Below are 20,789 nucleotides of genomic sequence, written 5' to 3'. Positions count from 1 at the left end.
AGAATAAGTTCACTTTTCTTTCAGGTATGGAATCTACAGTTTCATTCCAAGCTCAACTTTGAAAGGACAGAATCAAATTATTCTACTAGACATCTACTTTCTTTTTAAAGAACAAAACAGCTGCTACATTGAGGAAATTTTTTTACCTCCACAGTTTTGTGGAATGAATTATGACATTCATTTCTTTCTGCTTTACGACACTACTGATATGGAAGTTTTCCATTAGGTTATGCAGATTTCTTGTTTTTTTTAACCTTGCAACATGGAAGGGAGACAGCCATTCAGTATATACTGAGTCTCCATCAACTCTGAGCATTCCAATCCCTCCCACTCTCCAATTATTCCCCTGTAGCCTACTCTCTCACATGCCCATCAACTTGCCCCATTCTCTTCCAACCCATCGGCACTACACATAATTAACAACTTACATCAATCCCATTTCTTAGTTACCATTAATTATCAATTCCAGAACTTAAAAACAAAAATGCTGGAAATATAACAAGTCATGTAGCATCCACAGGGGAAGGGGGAGTTGATGTTTCAAGCTGATAAAATGTTAACTCCATTTCTCTCTCTATAAATGCTGCCTGGCCTGCCGAGTATTTTGATTCCAGATTTTCAGTATCTACTTCCCCAGAAGCCACAGTGTTCATCTCTAGATCAACATGATCAAGGATCCCTCTCACCCCGGTCACTCTCTTCGCTCTCCCATCAGGCAGGAGATACTAAAGCCGAGAGCACATGCTGCCAGACTCAAGGACAGCTTCTATACTGCTGTTGTCAGACTCTTGAATGGACCTCTTGTACACCTAAAGATGAACTCTTGATCTCCCCATCTACCACGTTATGGCCCTTGCACTTTGTCTGCCTGCACTGCAGTCCCTCAAACTGCAACACTATATTCCACATTGTTTTTCTTTTTACTACCTCAGTGTAATTAGTTATGGCATGCTGTCTGAATGGCATGCAAACAAAAACCTTTCACTGTATCTCAGTACATGTTACAATGATAAACCAAACCAAAAAGATCCAGAACTCATCCTGCAATTCAACCACTACACTTCAGTATCTCATTTTTCTCAGAATTGGCTGGCTTTTTAATGCCCATGCCATGTTGTCTTCTCAAATCACTGCAGTCCTGTGTGAAAGTATTTTTTTTAATGTGTTTTAATTCTTCTGCTCCAACTGAATTACGGTTCTAAGCGTGAAATCGCCAATTACCATTACTTGCTAGAGGTGTGGCTTAATTTTGCTCTTCTAGATACCCACTACAATTATTCAGACCCAGATCTCAGATGCCTTTTTTCCAGCCAGTTTGACACCATTTACTCCCTTCCTTTTTTTCTTTCAAATTTTTGTATTTAATTGAATTTTATTCAATTCTCCCACCAGCAAATTTTCTCTTGGACTCTGCTGGCCTTCATGTTTTGTTGCTCCCTATCCTCCAACAAGCCCTTGAACAAGCTTGCATCTTCCTTCGCAAACTAGGTGGTCAACTCGCAAGCATGGCTGACTCCCCTTCAACCTTGAACGGTCACAGCCTCCATCACCCGTGCATTGTGGCTGCAGTGTGCACCATTTACAAAACATATAGCAATTACTCACTCAGCTACTCCAAAAAAAAACACCTTCCAAGCCATTGGACCCAAGCAGGGGATACATAGGAACACTAAAACTTGCCAGTCCCTTCCAAGTCGCACACCATCCTGATTTGGAATTATCACCACCAGTCCTTCATTGTCACTGGCTCTAAGTCCTGGAACTCCCTACCCATCAGCACTGTTGGATGTGTTTCACCAGAAGGACAGCAGTGGTTCACAAAGCCAGCACCCCACCACTTTCTCAAGAACAATAAATGCTGACCTTGCCCATGAATTAACAAGAACCTTACTGTATTTTCCCCAATGCAACAACTTGGCTAACAAACACCTATCACTTCTCAGGGTGAATACTTATTTCAATCGTGGCAACTTTTCATCTGGAACTTTATCAATCATTCTGGAAGTACACACAAGTCTTTCTTGCCCTACTAGGATATCATCCCTTCAGGAAGAAGAAAGCCAACCAAGATGGTTCAGCAGGGCTTCTTCACAACCCAAAATGCTGTTGTCTACTAATTTGGAATGTGTTGATCAATGGCCTTGCAGGTGATTTCATTAACAATAGCGTCTGGTCAGATTGAAAACATATGGTCACTTCTGCATTACTGCAAATTGTGGATTCAATGCATCTTGAAAACATCTCTAAGAGATCTGAACTGACAAAGACAAATATGCTGCAAAAAATTTCATGTATTTGAAAGTAGCAGTGTTATATTCAGCATATCATGAAATTCAGTACAATCAATTACAGTCATACTAACTCAAGCTAAAATCTCAATAATTTTGTGCAATAATTTATAAGTTAACTGCTTAGCAAACAAACTTAAAGCTAAATGCCTTAACAATTTGCTTACTGCATCAAAACAAAATCTGGATGCCTTGTGGAAACTTGGATTTAAATGGCTAATCATTGTTTTGGACTGTGTGAGAGCTAAAGGTAGTGGGGACAAAGAGGAAAGTGGAGCCCGGGCTGCTCAGAGCAGACATCACTTGGGTGTTGCAGACCCTTAAGAAACAGGAGTAGGCCATATGCATTCCTCCCAACCCCCTTTGAGCCTACCTGCTTTTTGATGTCATGGTGATCTAATTTCTGCCTCAGTTCCACTCTCCTGCCTATGTCTATAACCATCAACTCCCTTACAGTCCAAAAATCTGCCCAACTCTACCTTCAATATATGCATTGACAGCCTCCACAGCTGAGATAAAGAATGCCAAGGGTTTACAACTCCCTCCCCACTCTTCTCAAGTTGTGCTCTATTGTGACCTATTCCCGTTCATATTTGTGTTTGTTCTTCTGTTACCAACAGCACATGTACATGCTGAAAGTCAAGAGGAATTTTAATCATTTTTCTTCTCTAGCTATTATTCACAAAAATCGATTTGATTCGAAATGGAACAATTCTCAGTATTACACTGCAATTATTCTCACACGTCAGATGTCAAATGTAGAAATTTAATGACATGTGCGGAACATACTTGGTATTATGGGTGTTTACTGCCTTCATGCTTTAAAAGGAAGCTAAATAGATTCTTAATGAAATCACAGGGCTCCAGCTACCACAAGTGTGCAACAGGCTTGGACCAGTTGGCTTTCTCCTGGCCAAGTTCATATGCTTGTATGTCTAAGATGTTGCCACCTACAGACACTAATTGGACTGTATATTCTGACAATATTGGGATTAACAACCCCATGAGCAGAACATACAATATCTGTACATTTGCAAATGGTGTCAACCAATTCAAGCTCAAAATAAATATTTTAGCAGCACTTAGTACTGATCTTACCAATTTTGTTGTTGACGCTGTTAATCGCAACTTCTCCTCAATTTCCTTGCCTACTCTTTGAACGGTTACCTGAGTCTGTTTTATTGCACGTTGGGCAGTGTGAAGTCTGTAAAATGAGAATGAAATTCACAAATTTAATTTGAACAATGGAAGTCCTTTCTTTTGGTATCTCTTCCAGAAAAGGTGCAAGACACTTCCTTCAGGGACCCTGCTGTTATTTGCATGAATATTACTTAGTTAATCCACCAAGCAGCTGAAAAGGAAGGGAATTGATTACTCTTATCACAGCGATTCCACATATTTTGGGTTCAGTGGGGACAGCTGGATAAAGGAATAGATTGGGGGACAGAAGAAAAGAAGAATGAACCACCACAGGTACATCTAATTTTCTTACCATCACAAGCTCAATATAAAATGGGGCATAGAATTTAGTGCAGTATGACTATGAAACCACTTGACAGGAATTTACTCCAAGGCTGACAAAGAAAATCTTTAGCATCACTAATGTGGGGCACCGGTTAGATCCACTTAATGAGCCACATCAACTGGCTCTTGGCATCATATTAGTTCATCCCACCAATATTCATTTTAATAAACTAGAAAGGTTTTCCAGTTTGGAACACCTTCACACACTCCTCTTCCCCCTCACCCCCAAAGCAAAAAAGAACAAGCATCTTTTTTCCCCCCAAACTTAACTTTTTAAAGTACAAGTTCAGCAATATCAGGCATATTACATTCTTGCATCTAGTTCAGTCAATATATTGGATTCACTGAGTACACGAGTATTTCCAGAGGTTAGAATGAGAGGTTTCACTGAAACTTAGAACATTCATGTCTTGGCCAGGGAGGGGAGTGCAAGGAGAATGTTTCACCTTGCTGAGCAGCCAAGGACCAGGTCACAGACCCAGAATAAGTAGGCCATTTAGGACCGAGATGAGGAGAAATTTCTTAATCCAGAGGGTGACAAATTTTTGGAATTCTCTACCCTAGTGGACTATCAAAGCTCAGTCATCGAAACAGATGAAATATTTCTGGATATTAATGGAATCAAGGAATAGGAGGACAGTGCAGGAAAATATTGCTGAGGTAGATAGATTAGCCATAGGCTTGATGAACGGCAGAGCAAGTTTGAAGGGCTAGATGGCATATTCCTTTGACTAATTTTTGTTTTTATTACGTACTTATCATTCAAAGATATTTATAACACACAGATGCAAGATGCTTATCAAATGAGAATGGAAAAGACTAAGCAAATGTGATTACCTAGATCCAAGTTTAACTTACTTGATTTAACAGAAAAAGATAAAAGTAGACAACTGCTGTAAAAATATAAACAAACAAACATTTGACCCTGGTTCTTTTGCTGCGTTGAATGCTTACCAATTATAACATGTAATGAGGCATGCCAATTTGAGCTGAGTGGCAATGATAAACTCACTATTCAGGAAATTTGGCAGAGATGCAATATCAAGATAGCCATAGACTACTCTACTCCCTATACACACGACTGTGTGGCTAAACACAGATCTAATGCCATCTTCAAATTCACCAATGACACTGTTATTGTAAATGCTCCAAGAAGACATAATTAAGGGGGCAAAGGAGGCTGGGTCTGATGAAGTAGACCAGGGCAACATCAATGTGTTACTGGAATCACATGGCAAAGGTCACAATGAGGATCTGTTAGAGCATGGGCTATGCAGGAGAGATAACAGAAGGAACACCATCCACCAAAATAGCAAGTGTAGAGCGACACGATATCGGATAGCTATAGAAAACAGATGTTTCTGACTTATGGAGAAATTGGCTTACAGACAGTACTCAGGAACAGAACCCTTATATTGAATGTACTTGTAGGGAAATTGAGGAGTGTGACTGATGAAATTGCTCTGATCTGTGATCCACTTTCCTCCCATATCCTAAAGATGTGCTAGTAGGTTAATTGTCTACTGTAAATTGCTCCTAAAAGTGGTGGGAGGAGATTCAGAGAACAGGTAGCAGGGAAATAATTGGGGGGGAGAGCTGAAAATAGCCTGATGAATATGCTTCGGTCAGTACAGACTCAATGGCCTCCTGTGTCATTAAAAATATCAGATGTGGGAAGGATTCATCTCCAGATGTCCAGTGTTACCTTTCTAAAGCCTTGTTCATCAACCACCCAGAAACAGAACCTTCACAAGCTCCATCAAGCTCACATCTGTTCAAGTGACAAATCTGCCTCCTACTTGGCTGCAGTCACGAACGAATCCAACCGGCCCCCTACTCCGGCATTTAGTAAGAGCACGGCTGATCTGATTGCTACCTCAGCTCATTCATTTAATGTCACCTGCTTGCAAAACCCTTTCAAACCCTTGCTCATCAAGAATCTGCTTCAGAGACTCTCCTTCCACCAGTCTTCAGCAACAGGGTCCTTAAATCTCATGACTCTGACAGAAAGAATTTGGCTTCATCCATGTCTTAAGTGGACGAGCCTTTATCTTGACAGTAACCTTTAACTTTAGGTTCTCCAACAAGAGTATGTGCCCAACATGTCAAAATGCCTCAGGATCTTCGGGTACTTACCAAGTGAAATAAGATAATAAAATCACAATGTACTTTAAGATTTAATTTTTAATAAAACTATTTTATTTCATATACTTGATGCATCAAGTGTTCAGTTTTTTTTCACCAAAATTCTTAGACCTCATGCTGCTTTCCAGAGCTCATATTAAAACTAATGGGGAACATTTATTCCAATATACAAATTTTTGTTTAACACAGTTCTCAAAAATGAACCAACTCGTATATTGAGGAATATATTATTGAAGATAATAGCATATTTACCAAGGATGGCACTAGGCGGGGTGGTGAGATGGCAAAAAGAGGATTCATTTCCATACTCAAACACGGCCAGCAACTCGAAGATTGTGTGGCACAGCAAAAAGGCCATTCAGCCCATTACATGTGCACCTGTTGACCAAAACAGTGTAGACTGACAAGCTGAATGACCTTGCATGTGATTTGCCAACCTCTCTCTCATCACAATGCCAGCGCACACGCACACCTTGGCTCACACAGGGGAAATGATCAGACAAATGGCAGAGAGCTAACACCATCAATGCAACTGCACTCAAATATGAAACTGCACCCTCCCAGTTACACAAAAACTGGTGTTAAAATATTGGAGAAAATAATTTAGCACTGAAAGCAACTGCTCAGTTGATGGACTGGGTGGTGAATCTGAATAAGCATTCAGAACATAATCACAGCCCTCAACTCACTATTTATTTTGGTTCAGAAAAGCCATTCCAGTTCCCCACAGATTAATCTTTCAGAGCTCAGTTACAGCGAGAGCAATTTATGGCCAATTCTATTTGCTTAGTGGAAGTCTGTCAGACAGCAACCCTCACTCAAGTCAGGTTTTATTACTTCTGGAGATTGGTACAGATACACAAAAGGCATACATTGGTGAACACTCCAGATATTATGGTTTTGGCCATGCAGGTTTTTGGGGGGGGGGGGGGAGGGTGGTGGGGAAGATCCCCAGGTTTAATTGCTGGTATGGGTGCACATTCTGAGCTGTTACCAACTGTCTTCGTACACACTCACAACTGTGTTCCACAGAAGGGTATCCCAACCAAGGCTGATTATAGAAAGTGAGAATAATTTCACCTGCAAGGCCACCCAGCCCATCTAGCTTGTGCCAGCTTTCTCCAAGAGCCATCCAATCAGTCCCAAACCCTAATTCTTTACCCAGTCTTGCAAATTTTTCTATCTATCCATTTCCTATGTGAAAGTGACAATTGAATCTGCTTACAGCACCTTTCCAGGTAGTAAATTCCACATGTAGATATTTTTCCTCTTCTGGGGAAAGAGAAATGTAGTTGTATTATCCAAGTTTCCTTAAAGTGGCAGAAAAATTTTGAAGTTACTGAATGAAGTGTCTTGATACAAACTGTTGATATAAACTAAAAAGAACATGAAATGGGTATTGTGAATTTGTGTTTGATGATACCCCATTAATATTCTGCATAAAAGCAGCTATTACTGACCAACCTTATTGCCCAGCAATGGAACAGATTTAAGTTTGGGATAAATCAAGGAAACTGGATTATCCCAGGTGCACCAATGTTTTGCAGAAAGATCTAGTCAGTTTCATCGATCTTGAACATAAGTGTTTATTTTCTTCATCTCAATCCTCATGTACTGATTATGTGCAAACAGGAATATACAGGTAATCAGGGCATAAACCATGGATACGTTTTTTTTCCTTAAAGATCGAAAGAGGGTTGGAAACTCAGCCAGCTCCATCACAGACACAACCCTCCCTGCCATAGAGGACATCTTCAAGAGGCGGTGCCTCAAGGTGGCAGCATTCATCTTTAAAGACCCTCACTACCCAGGATGTGCCACCTTCACATTACTACCATCAAGGTGGTGGTACAGGAGCCTGAAGACCCACAATCTCCATTTCAGAAACAGGTTCTTCGCCTCCAGCATCAGATTTCTGAACAGTCCATGAACACTACCTTGTAATTCTTCTTTTGCACTATTTTTGTAACTTATAGTAATTTTTGTCTTTGTCTTGCACTGTACTGCTGCCACAAAACAACAAATTCTATGACATATGTCAATGATAAACCCGATTCTGATTCTTCATCTACATCCTTATAGCCCCAATTCTGATTCTACTCCCTTGTTGACTGGTTAATAAAAGCCAGTTATGGCCAGTGCAATGTCAGAAGGTGTCATCACATACTAAACTATCTCCAGTATCAACCTGAATATTGCTGAATACAAAATCCAAGTTAAACAGCTGAACTAAAAAAGAGTCAAGGGATAGCTTGATTCTCAGACCCATGGTACCACTCATCCATTTTAGTTTTAGTCTGCCTCTGGCCTTCTGTAGGCAGAATGGATTCAAACATGGTTGCTGACCATGTGGAGAAAAGGATTTCAACTTCAGCCAATCAGGAAAATAACAATTTTCACCCAGGAATTAGAGATAACCTAATGGCAAGAGCTAGAAAATGGTTGGGAGGTTAGAGACCCAAATGGGGTTTGTCACTGAGAAGTTATATCAATAACTTATGAGAATATGAATTGGGGATTCAGCTTTCCATATATTCAGTCATACAGCACAGAAAACAGACCCTTCAGCCCAACTCGTCCATGACAATCAAGTTGCCTAACTGAGCTAGTCCCATTTGCCCACATTTGGCCCAAATCCCTCTAAACCTTTCCTATCCATGTACCTGTCCGACATGTCTTAAATGTTGTAACTATACTCACCTCTACCACTTCCTCTGGCAGCTCAGTCCATATACCCACTGCCTCATGTGAAAAACTTGCCCCTTAGGTACCTTTTAAATCTTTTCCCTCTCACTTAAAACCTATCCCCTCTAGTTTTGGACTCCCCTACCCTGGGTAATGGACTGTGGCTATTCACCTCATCTGTGCTCAATGATTTTATAAGCCTCTATAATGACACCCCTCAGCCTCCTAAGCTCCAGGGAAAGGAGTCTTAACCTATCCAGCTTCTCCTTACATCTCAAGCCCTCCAGTACCAGTAACTTCCAAGTAAATCTTTTTTTTTTTGCACGCTTTCTAGTTTAGTTAGATCTTTCCCACTGCACGGCAACCAGAACTGTACTCCAAATGTGGCCTTATCTTGTGTGCAATGTGTACATTGTGTGCAATTGTATACATCTTGTGGCAAGGTGTACATCTTGCACAGCTATAATATATCCCAACTCCTGTACTAAATATCCTGACTGTTGAAGGCAAGTGTGCCAAACTCCTCCTTTACTACCCATGGTACCACTTTCAAGGAGCTATATACTTGCATGCCTAGATCTTTGTTCTACACCACTCCCCAGAGCCCTACCATTTACTGTGCAAGTCCTGCCCTGCTTTGTCTTACCAAAATGCAACATCTCACATTAAACTTCATCTGCCCACTGGCCCAGTTGACCAAGATCCTGTTGTAATCTTAAATAACCTTCTTCACTGTCCACTGTACTCCAAATTTTAGTGCCATCTGAAAACTCACTAACCATGCCACCAACATTCTCATCCAAATCAGCAATATAAACAATGAACAACAGCAGACCCAGCACCTATCCCTGCAGCACACCACCGGTCATAGGCCTACAGTCTGAAATACAACCCTCTAACCACCACCCTCTGTCACCTACCATCCAACTTTATATCCAATTGGCTGGATCCCATGTGATTTAACCTTCAGGACACTTTTATACTGGATGTATGTACTGATATCTTGTACAAGGGAACAAAGGCTTCTATATTAAAGACTATAAATGACATTGCTGCAAAGCAAAGTTTTGGGCACAGGAAAAACAGGATATTACAATGGCAGATCAAGGTAAACAGTGGCAGATAAAGTTCCATGTAGGCAAATATGAGAAAGAAAAAAATCAATATATATTCTGCAAGTGTGGAGAGATCAGAAAATATGGTGAATGGATTTAAAAGCTCATGTGCACATAGAAAAAAAGTGCTCAGATCTGTAGGATTTGGGAGAAGCAAGACAGATTTACCAAAATTATACTGGGGTTTGAAGGATTAAGTAGTGGGTTATGTAAAATTGGGACACATGCCTTATGTTTAAATGGTGACATTGCAATTTAAAATAGGAATTTAATTCACTGCTTGACGGAGATACTATTTCCTCTCGTGAGGAAGTCCAGAACCAGAAGACAATCTTGAAATCATGACTTGCTTATTCTACACAAAGGTTGTGGAGATCTGGTACTTGCTTCCCAAAAGCCTGGCAAGACCGAGAGTCACTTAAAGTTCTTAAGAACTAGAACAGCAATTTTGGCTAGACAGGCCAACCAAAAGACACAGAGAACATGAGGAAAGGGCTTTACCCTTTGGCGCTATAGAGGATGACAGCCGACTTGATAGAGGTGTATAAGATTATGAGAGGCATAGATAGAGTGGACAGTCAGCACCTTTTACCCAGGGCAGCAATGGCCAATACCAGAAGACATCCATTTAAGGTGAGTGGAGGAAAGTTTAGAGATGTCAGAGGTAGATTTTCTTTTCCCCCCAAAAACAGAGTGGTGGGTGCCTGGAATGCACTGCCAGGGGTGGTGGTGGAGGCTGATACAACAGAGGCATTTAAGAGATGCTTAGATAAGCAGATGGATGCAAGAAAAATGAAGGGTTATGGCTGTGTAGGAGGGAAGGATTGGATTGATCATGGAGTAGGTTTATATAGGTTGGTATAATATCATGGGCTGAAGGGCCTGTACTGTTCTATGCTCTATATGGATTAGAGGCAAATAAATTCAACCTAGGTACATATCCAGTTATGATTTTTTGAATGGTACAATTGGTTTAAAGAACTGAATAGCCTACCACCATTGCTAAATGTGGCTTTTCTAAGGCAAGCTCTGCTCCATGTCTGATGGCTGCACACAGTCAATTTCCTATAAACAGCAAGGGAACGTGGCTGCAGGATCACTGGCCAAAGGAAACAAGGACAACTCCCAACTTGGAGCCTCCATGGCCAAAGCTTTTACAAGCTGACAAAGTAGTTATTGCCTCTGATCTCATTGTTCTTTCAAACTTGTCAAGTCAATTCATTTGGTGAGACTCATTGATTTTGCTTCAAAAGTGTAACCTACTTTAATGCATCTCGCTCTGGAAAGTAAATACATCCAAGTATGTTTAAATGGGTTTGCAATCAACTTTGTTCTTTTTGATCATAAATCTCACTCCTAACATTTCCCTTATGTTGACAGTTCAAGGTATAATGGGAACCACAGGACAATTTTAAAAGAACTAAGGGAAGAACTTACTTGCTACATCCTTATGGGCATTAATAATCTCTCACACCAGAATAGGGAGGTAGTCAGAAAAATCAAGACAGCACTTTGTTACTAATTTTGGCATAATTCCTAAAGCTTCCTTTCTGTATTTGGGAAGCTGTTATTTAGAAATATTTCTTCTATATGCTTAAAACTGTCAAATGACTGACAAATTCTACCCCTGCTTTAACTATGGAGTAGTTGGGAGACCAAGGAGACAGAAATGGAGGGAGGCAGGTATGGCTAGGCTAAGACAGCAAGGAATAGTTTTTGAAAGACTACACCAGACATCAAGTGTGCGCACTAGCAATCACAATGGGGGAAAAAAAAACACCTCCAACCCTCCCTCAGGATTGAATGGGGTGTAGCCAACTGTACATAACAAACTAGAGTTTCTGACATCGCCCTAATGGATGGCTTTCAGCCTTCCCAGGCCTCCTACAAACAATGAAAGTTGAAGCTTGACATTACTAATTGCAACTACTAGGTTTACTTTGGCTTTGCTTTCAATACTGGCAGTGTGCTACACCATGTGCTTTGGCTTTTCATCTGCATTGCTCAATTAAGAGATTATTCCATCAACTGCAATGCTGCATTTTTTCTTTGGGGGGGGGGGCGAAGAAATGGGGCAGGTTATTCTCAGGGAAGAGTTGAATATTCAAAATATTTAACATGATTCATTAGCATTAATGAATACAGATTATCATAAATTATTTCCAAATGAAGAGATTCTAATCCCCTCAGAATTCTTCAGATCCTCTAACATTAGTACTGGAATTGGTTTATTATTGTCACTTGTACCAAGGTACAGTGAAAAACTTGTCTTACAAACCGACCTTACAGGTCAATTCATTACACAGTGCCGTTACATCAAGTTAGTACAGAGTGCATTGATGTAGTACAGGTAAAAACAATAACAGTAAAGTGTCACAGCTACAGAGAAAGTGCAGTGCAATAAGGTGCAAGGTCACAACAAGGTAGATCATGAGGTCATAGGTCCTAGTCCATCTCATTGTATAAGGGAACTTTCAATAGTCTTATCACTATGGGGTAGAAGCTGTCCTTAAGTCTGGTGGTACGTGCCCTCAGGCTCATGTATCTTCTACCCAATGGAAGAGGAGAGAAGAGAGAATGTCCCGGGTGAGTGGGGTCTTTGATTATGCTGGCTGCTACACCAAGACAATGAGAGGTAAAGACAGAGTCCAAGGAGGGGAGACTGGTGTCCATGATGCGCTGGGCTGTATCCACAACTCTGCAGCTTCTTGCGGTCTTGGGCAGAGCAGCTGCCGTACCAAGCCGTGATACATCCTGATAGGATGCTTTCTATGGTGCATTGGTAGAAGTTGGTGAGAGTCAAAGGGGACAAACCGAATTTCTTTAGCCTCCTGAGGAAGTAGAGGCGCTGGCAAGCTTTCTTGGCCATGGCATCCATGTGGTTTTTCCAGGACAGGTTGTTGGTGATGTTCACTCCCAGGAACTTGAAGATGTCAACCCTCTCAACCTGAGCACCATTGATGTAGACAGGTGCTCTCTTATCTCCTTCCTGTACTCCGATTCATCACTGTTTGAGATACGGCCTACAACGGTGGTATCACCTGCAAGCTTGTAGATGGGAGTTAGAGCAGAATCTGGCTACACAGTCATGAGTGTATAGGGAGTAGAGTAGAGGGCTGAGGACGCAGCCTTGAGGTGCACCAGTGTTGAGAATAACAACTCTTGACTCTAGTGAAGATGGAGAATGTGAGAGAAAGGGAGGGAGGGAGCAAACAAACAGGAAGACAGACTTGCATTTATCAGCCCACCCCCAAGTGCTGTCCAGGTCCTACTGCATGTGGGCCTAGGCTACTTGATTTGCTCAGAAGTCATGAATTGAGCTGAACATGCTGCAATCCTCAGTGAACATCCTGACATGGTTGTATGTTGGAAGGAAGGTAACTTCTGAGGCAGCTGAAAATTGTGGCTAGTACATTGGCCCAAGGAACACTTGCAGTGATGTCCTGGGACTGGATGCTGGACCTTTAATGATAACAACCATCTTCCTTTCTGAAGGCATGTCCATTGGCCAGTGCTATTAGGGCTACTTAATGCTACTCTGCTTCACCATGTCTCAAATTCAGCTCTTTAATCCATGTTTGGGCGAGGTATGCTGTGGTCCGGAGCTAGGTAGCACTGGCAGAACTCAAACTAGATATTCATGAGCAGGTTATTGGTAACCAAGTATTACCTTGCTAAGGAGTGAGAGTTAACTTACTGGATAAATGTTAGCCATATTTGACTTTCCTTCCTTTCTCCTTCTTTTCTGTAGACTATATATAGCTGGGCAATGTTCAGCCAGGTAGATGCCAATGTTGCCTTCCTGTTCAGGAATAGCTTGGCAAGAGACAACTAGTTCTGGAATACAGGTCTTCAGTAATGCAACCCAGATGTTGTCAAGTCCCACAGCCTTTGCTCAGTCTTGAAGTGTGTAAATGACAATGAACAGCAGCAAAACTGTTCATGCCAGTAACATGATCAACAAGTATTAAACTGGAGGACTGATATGACATTCTGCAGTAAGCTCTGCTCACCAGCAAGAGATGTCAGAATGAAATAGAGTCAGAGCGATTTTCCTTGATGTGAACAATGGACTGAACAAAGAGACTTTAGGCTGTGTATTTCTATATGGAAAAGTACATTTACAGACCAGACATAATTTCAGCAATTTCGACGCGTCCCTGCCTTTATCATTAGCTGGAGATTAGGTCATGGGAAAACAACCATGTATACCTTGTCTGGCTATTTAAAGACAACTTGTTCCGTGATCAGTACTTTTTTGTTAAGATTGAAAAACTGCAGAGAAATTACCTAATTTGACAGATTCAAGCAGACCATTATTTCCACAAAAGCAGTGGCCACTAGATCTCAAGTGACAAGCAATATTCATCCTCCAAAGGCTGTACTTTATCACTTGAACCCTATGTTGATAACTGTAAAGGATACAAGCTACCTCTCCTCCCCTCCACCACCCCCCCCAAAACACACACACATGCCCCCAGAGGAAGGAAATCTTCAAACTTTCCTCACAAATAAAGGTAAAAAAAAAACCACAGGATAGGAGACCACTTAACACTAAGACTTCATGCATACTCTTACCAGATAAAGCCAAAATCTTACTGCATCAAATATTTATCACCTTATTTGGTTTGTGTGTCACTTAGATGAGGATGGCGGGCAGGGGTGGCAGTTGTAAGCAATCCCTCTAATAACAAAAATTTGCTAAACGTTCCTCCAACATTACTACAGCCTGTCACGTAAAGAATGAAGATCAAGCATAAAACTCTCTCAGAAGGAAAGAACTTGTAAGAAAATTACTTTAACAACTGAATCTCATCCAAGGGGCAATATTAAAAAAAACACCAGCCAGGGTTAAAAACATTAGATTTGAGCTAAAAAAGTAATACTACTTTACATGGCACCTTTCAACGCAATTACAGTGGCCAATCTGAATTGCAAGACAGATAGCTACGCAGCAAACAGCTCATTCTGTTCAAGGAATGAATATTGGCCAGGACAGCATGGAGTTTGAATGCTCACTGTCTAAAGTGGGTAAAATACAGGACAAGTCTAATGTTTCTACAAAACACCGCACAGCCAAAAATGCATCAATTCCCAAGTAGTATTCCACAACAGCTACTTGGTTTATCCACACAAGCCTGATTCATCTCTCAACCTCTGACCCTGAAGTGAGATCATTACTGAACCAAGCCAGACTAGCATTTGAGCTTCAGTGGTATTTGTGAAACAAAATCAGGACACTGCATAGACAAGTTTCCTTAGTGCATTCTCTACCAAGGGGATGCAAGATGAATAGTGACAAAAAGTGTTATAATTGAGAATCAACCAAGAACTGAATGTTCCTTAAAAATGAGCTTTACTTACAGTTTTTTCAAACTAATGATGCTCTCGCTATAAACATACCTTCATAGATATTACACTTTGCAAGAAGATCCATCCAGTTCACCACAGAAATACTGCTGTGTCACTACCCTACGAAACTCCACAGGATATTCCAAGTGTCCAGCTGTCTCCATCCTTAGCACATCCTAACCTCAACACTTGTTTTATACATCTCAGACTTCTAGTGTCAGTGGACATATTCACACAAATTTAGATGTGCCTAAGGCAATACTGATTATACTGCATCTTCTTTCACAGAGGCCTGGTCCTTGGATCTGATGGGGACAGATGCAGCAGATAGGGTCAAGGCAAACCACCATGAAGCACATTAAGGATGCCAACAGTGCTTAACACCACTGTCCTTCAAAAGCAAAAAAGGAACATCATACAGCATTTTTTCTGAAGAATCCTTTATTACACGGTAGTATAGCAATTAGCGTAACATTATTACAGCACCAGCGACCCGGGTTCAATTCCCACAACTGTCTGTAAGGAGTTTGTACATTCTCCCCGTGTCTGTGTGGATTTCCTGCGGGTGCTCCGGTTTCCTCCCACATTCCAAAGACGTACGGGTTAGGAAGTTGTGGGCATGCTATGTTGGCGCCAGAGGCATGGTGACACTTGCGGGCTGCCCCCAGAACACTCCACACAAAAGATGCATTTCACTGTGTGTTTCGATGTACATGTGACTAATAAAGATCTCATCTTACAAGGTTACTTTTCTTTTTCAATCTTTTTATTGAATTTCAAATTAATATACATAACATTAGTGATTACACACGGTGCGAGGAGCTCAGGATAACAATAACAGTTTATATATATATATATATACACACACATACACACACTCACAAGGAGTAAAATATATAATCTAGACCTTCCAATCTCTTACTAAGTGAGCATGATGCAAAAAAAAAATTTGAAAAGAAATTTAATTACATGAAAAAAGAACCCCCAAATCAAAAAAAATAATAAACAAAAGCAAACCAAAATCTTCAAAAAAAAACTGGACTGATATTTCTTCGGTTAAAAAAAATTATAATGTCGTCAGCACCGTTCCTCTACAAGGTTACTACAGTCACTGCAGATTTTCTCCACGTGTCATGTCTCCATTGTCCCACTACCTGAAGATCAATAATTACTTCTATGTTGCTGATAAAATCAGATGTTCACCACTCATTGACATCTACCTATGCACTGGCATTATATTTCAAAATCTGGGAGGTGAGTGCAAATGGATCCATTGTGTTTCCTACCAGGCATACCTGACCAACTGGTTGGTACACTGTGGTCTTTAAAGCAGCATCAATTTTCTTCCTCAACCTCTACCCTTCCCTTCCTCTGTGAAGAGTGGCAAGTTATTCTCCTACCTTCCCACAGCCAAGTTGCCTTCTCAGCCTAAATCCTCATCCAAGCATGATCGCGGACCTTGAAATTCACTGAAAGGCTGTTACGTGCTTATAAATCATGAACCACAAATGAGAACTGTTGGTATTATCACACATGACAAGCTTAACCTGTCATTGAAAAGACAAAAGCAAGCTTGAATACTCAGCATAACCCCAAGAGGAGAATCTAAAGCTTGTATCCAGATGGCAATGTGAATGTGATGCAACAGCAACAATCCGCAGCCCTCATTTTCCAGAGAACTAAAGAAACTACCTTGAATCCACACTGACTAGTGATGCCCAGGTTTGATCGACTATTTAAAAAAAAAAGTGCCAATTAGTTTGTTGGCAATACATTAAATTCTCTTTATTTTATTAAATCATTTCAGTGGATTGAGACAAAGGAAAAAGTGTCTTTCAAACAAAAGAAGTTGTAGAAAAAAATCTTCCTTGCAGAGGGTGAAGAATTACAAAGTCTTGCAGCTGCCAGTTGGAATGTCAAGTAAAGCAAAAGCAAATCCTTCTTGGGAGCAGTGGATATTCTTTCATGTTTCCAGTCAAGCCAAACAAGATAAAAGAAAATATTAAGAACATTTAATAAAGATACTGGGCCCAGAACAAATTCTGGTCTGTCCATTTCTAAAAGTAAATCCATCAAGTGGCTACAGTCAATTATATCTCCTAGACAATTCCTGACTGGAGAACACCATGGACACCTCACACACCTCCAAATTTTAACTGTCTGCTCACCTGCCTTCTTTTGAGCATCAGCCAGTACTACCTGGTTCTAGAGAATGTGGCAATCAGGGTCAGATTTGCCGTTTCCGTTAAGTGTCAGCTGGAATACAGCGGGAAACAGATCAAGCGGCATCAACACAGAGATAAAGAGTCGAGTCGAAGATCTTTTAGTTATCAAAATAGCATTTGTAGGAATGAACAAAGGAAGAATGAGTTAAATTCACGATGCACTACTCTGCCAATTGATTTGACAACATTTGAGTACATCTGGGATGGGGAGGGGGTTGGAGAAGAGGTACCCAAAATAACTATAATCAAAATACCATGACAATCTTGGATTGTAATCAATTGTAGCTGCACCCTGCTATCGCAAGTCTGACAGATCACATACTAAGAAATCAAACAGCTAAAATACACAAACAGCTGTTCGGATGCTTGACCACATTATATTGTGCATGCACGTCAAAGCAAGTTGAAACAAAAGCAATTTTGCTGTTGATAATAAGCTGGTAACCTGAAAAAGTACACAAATAATTTCCCTTGAGGAACTTTATTACTTTTTCTAAAAGGGCTTGTCAAAGTACTCGGATATCTAGACTCATGACCTAATTTTGCTGTTCTCAGGTACATTATGATTAATTATTTACAGTGCAGACAGGAAGAGGTAAAACTCGGTACAAGGTGAAATACATTACAGGAAAAATGACGACAACACAGCAGGAATTTAAAAGGCAATGCCTGTTAGCTTTGACAATGCTGGGATCTCCCAACAATGCAATTCATAGCTGAACTACTTACAGAAAGATTGCAGACATCCCAAGACCAACCACAGCAAAAAAGTAGTTCCAAAGCAGGAAGCAGCTATGTATGCCCATGGCTCCAGAATTGGCTTTCTGAAATGGCTATTTAATTAGACCCAACCCTGCCTATTCCTCAACCGGTTTTTTTTTTAATTTATCCAATTTTCTGAAGCACAATTATTGATATGACATCCAAAATTCAAAAGGTAATTTCACTGAAAATGTCCAAATCAGCCCTCAGTGAAATGAAATGATTCTTCTAATCTCAACCTCTTTGTATTATAGTTATTGACCAGTTTGTGTCTAATTACCATCTATCATTTTCTCCCTATTCATAATCAAATTTAATTTTAAACATCCATTAGATCTCAACCCTGACGTGATTGGGTTAATTATTTGAGGTACTTCAACTAGGAGGGAATGGTTCACCTCACTTAAACTATGCAATCTACTTGTTGGGATTCATTTGCATTAAAAGATTGTAGTTTATACATGATTATTACATAATGCATTCTTGTAAGTCAAGATGCTGGGAGGGTCTGATAACTAGACAGCAGATGCAGAAACTTCTTCCAGTTCCATTCGAGGCCAATATGCTTCAAATTTAATCACTTATATGTATCAGCAAGTTAGATAATAGGGCCTCATTTGCAAGGGGTTGAGTTATCATGAAACACAAGCTAACTTCTGAAACACAAGCCAACTTCTGAAACACAGCTAATGTTTCAGGTTGATGGCATTTCTGATGACCCGTTTTGATGAAAGATCATCGATTTGTAATGGTAATTCTCTCCCCTGCTGAGTGTTTCAGGGATTTTGTGTTTTCCTTTCAGACTTCCAGCAGCAGCCATGCTTTGCTTTTGCAAGATAAATTCTGTTGCAAGATATCTATAATAAAAGATTCCACTGTGTGGGCCAGACAACTGATCAGGGTTTAATAAGACACAGCAGGAATGTCTACAATTTAACCCTTAATATGTACAATGTTTGCCAAACTTAAGCAGTCCTTTAATGTGATATAGCATTAAATTCATCATGCAGAACTTTTTGCTCAAATCCCAACTGTTTTTGCCCCCACAACTGTACTGAAAGAGTCCTCAAAATCAGGAATGACATCCAAGATTGAATGGCCTCCTATGCTAATTTTTTTTTAAAATGGGAAAAATATTAAATTGTGGCAAAGATAACCTACAGGAATTGTAACAGGCATCATTTAACTCCTTTAGTTTTGGCTTTCTCCTGGTTCTATTCTCACCTTCCCAGTGAAAGCCATAAGAGTCCCCAACTGCAGCTTCTCTTCCTCCTCCATGACTTCTGATGTCCTAGGATCTATCCCTCCTATTCTCATCCACGTTATTAATGTCCTTGAGGTAAGGAGTGGTACAACTCTACCACCATGCCATCACTCTCAACCAGTCTCTAATAAGTTTTCAGACTGCTTGTACCTGATCCAGGACTGGATAAACAGAAGTGTCGTTCCACAGAGAACTGGGAAGACTAAAGTCAAAGTCATCAGATTCATTGATTTCTGTATTCTAACCATCAACCTCCTTCACCCACATCTCAGTAAATTCCCAAAACTGAACCAGCACTAGTCAAAGAGATATAGCACAGAAACAGATCCTTCAGCCCAGAGTTTGTGCCAGCTATATACTGTACATTATTTTTTTTAAATATTCTTCCCACATTACCATCAGCTCCTCCCAGATTCTACCACTCACCTATATGCTAGGGAAAACTTACAGCACTTTTCCAGATTGAACTCCATCTGCCACTTCTCTGCCCAACTCTGCATCCTGTCTATATCCTGTTATAACCTACAACAACCTTCTACACTATCCGCAACCTTCGTGTCATCTGCAAACTTACTAACCCATCCCTTATCCAAGTCATTTATAAAAATCACAAAGGGCAGAGGTCCCAGAACAGATCCCTGCAGAACACCACTGGTCACCGACCTCCAGGCAGAATATTCTCCATCCACCACCACCCTCTGCCTTCTGTGGGCAAACTAATTCCAAATCCACACAGCCAAGTCTCAATGAATCCCAAGCCTCGTGACTTTCTGGATGAGCCTACCATGGGATACCTTGTCAAATGCTTTAGTAAAGTCCACATACAACACATCCACCTCTCTACCTTTATTTATTTGTTTTGTCACCTGCTCGAAAAACTGTATTAGGTTCATGAGGCACAACCTGCCCCTCACAAAGCCATGCTGACTATCCCTAATAAGACTATGCTTCTCCAAATGCTCATAAATCCTGTCCCTAAGAATCCTCTCCAATGGCTTGCCTACCACTGATGCAAGACTCACTGGTCTACGATTCCCAGGATTAGCCCCATCACCTTTCTTGAACAAGAGAATATCTGCCATCCTCCAATCCTCTGGTACCACTCCTATGGCCAGGGAGGATGCAAATATCATTGTCAATGCCCCAGCAATCTCTTCCCTCCCATAGTAACCTGGGGTAGATCCCATCCAGTGCCAGGGACTTATCTATCCTCATGTTTTTCAGAAACTACTACACTACCTTTCTTAACCTCAAGATGCTCCAGCACATTAGCCTGTCCTACACAGACCTCACATTTGTCAAAGTCCCTCTCCCTAGTGAAAACTGAAGCAAAATATTCATTAAGGACCTCCTCTGCCTCCAGGCAATGTTCCCTCCCCCCCCCCCATCCCCGAGCAGCCCTACTCTCGCACTAGTCATCCTCCTGTTC

General features: G+C 40.8%; 1 protein-coding gene across 2 annotated transcripts in view; it reads right to left on the bottom strand.

Moving 5' to 3' along the window:
- The window catches only part of uvrag (UV radiation resistance associated gene), a 271,436-nt gene that overhangs the window by 179,128 nt on the left and 71,519 nt on the right, over window positions 1-20,789 (bottom strand). Inside the window, exon 7 of one of the 2 annotated variants that reach the window (XM_052025683.1) lies at window positions 3,387-3,492. The exons of the other annotated variant lie outside the window; for it this stretch is intronic. Coding sequence (XP_051881643.1) covers window positions 3,387-3,492 — 106 coding nt within the window. The remainder of the gene's footprint in view (window positions 1-3,386; window positions 3,493-20,789) is intronic. 2 annotated transcript variants of the gene reach the window in all.

This window comes from Pristis pectinata, chromosome 11 (genome assembly GCF_009764475.1).
Source record: "Pristis pectinata isolate sPriPec2 chromosome 11, sPriPec2.1.pri, whole genome shotgun sequence".
In the NCBI taxonomy this organism is placed as follows: domain Eukaryota; kingdom Metazoa; phylum Chordata; class Chondrichthyes; order Rhinopristiformes; family Pristidae; genus Pristis; species Pristis pectinata.
The sequence above is the reverse complement of the archived record's forward strand: the minus strand, read 5'-3'. Positions and strand labels throughout refer to the sequence as shown.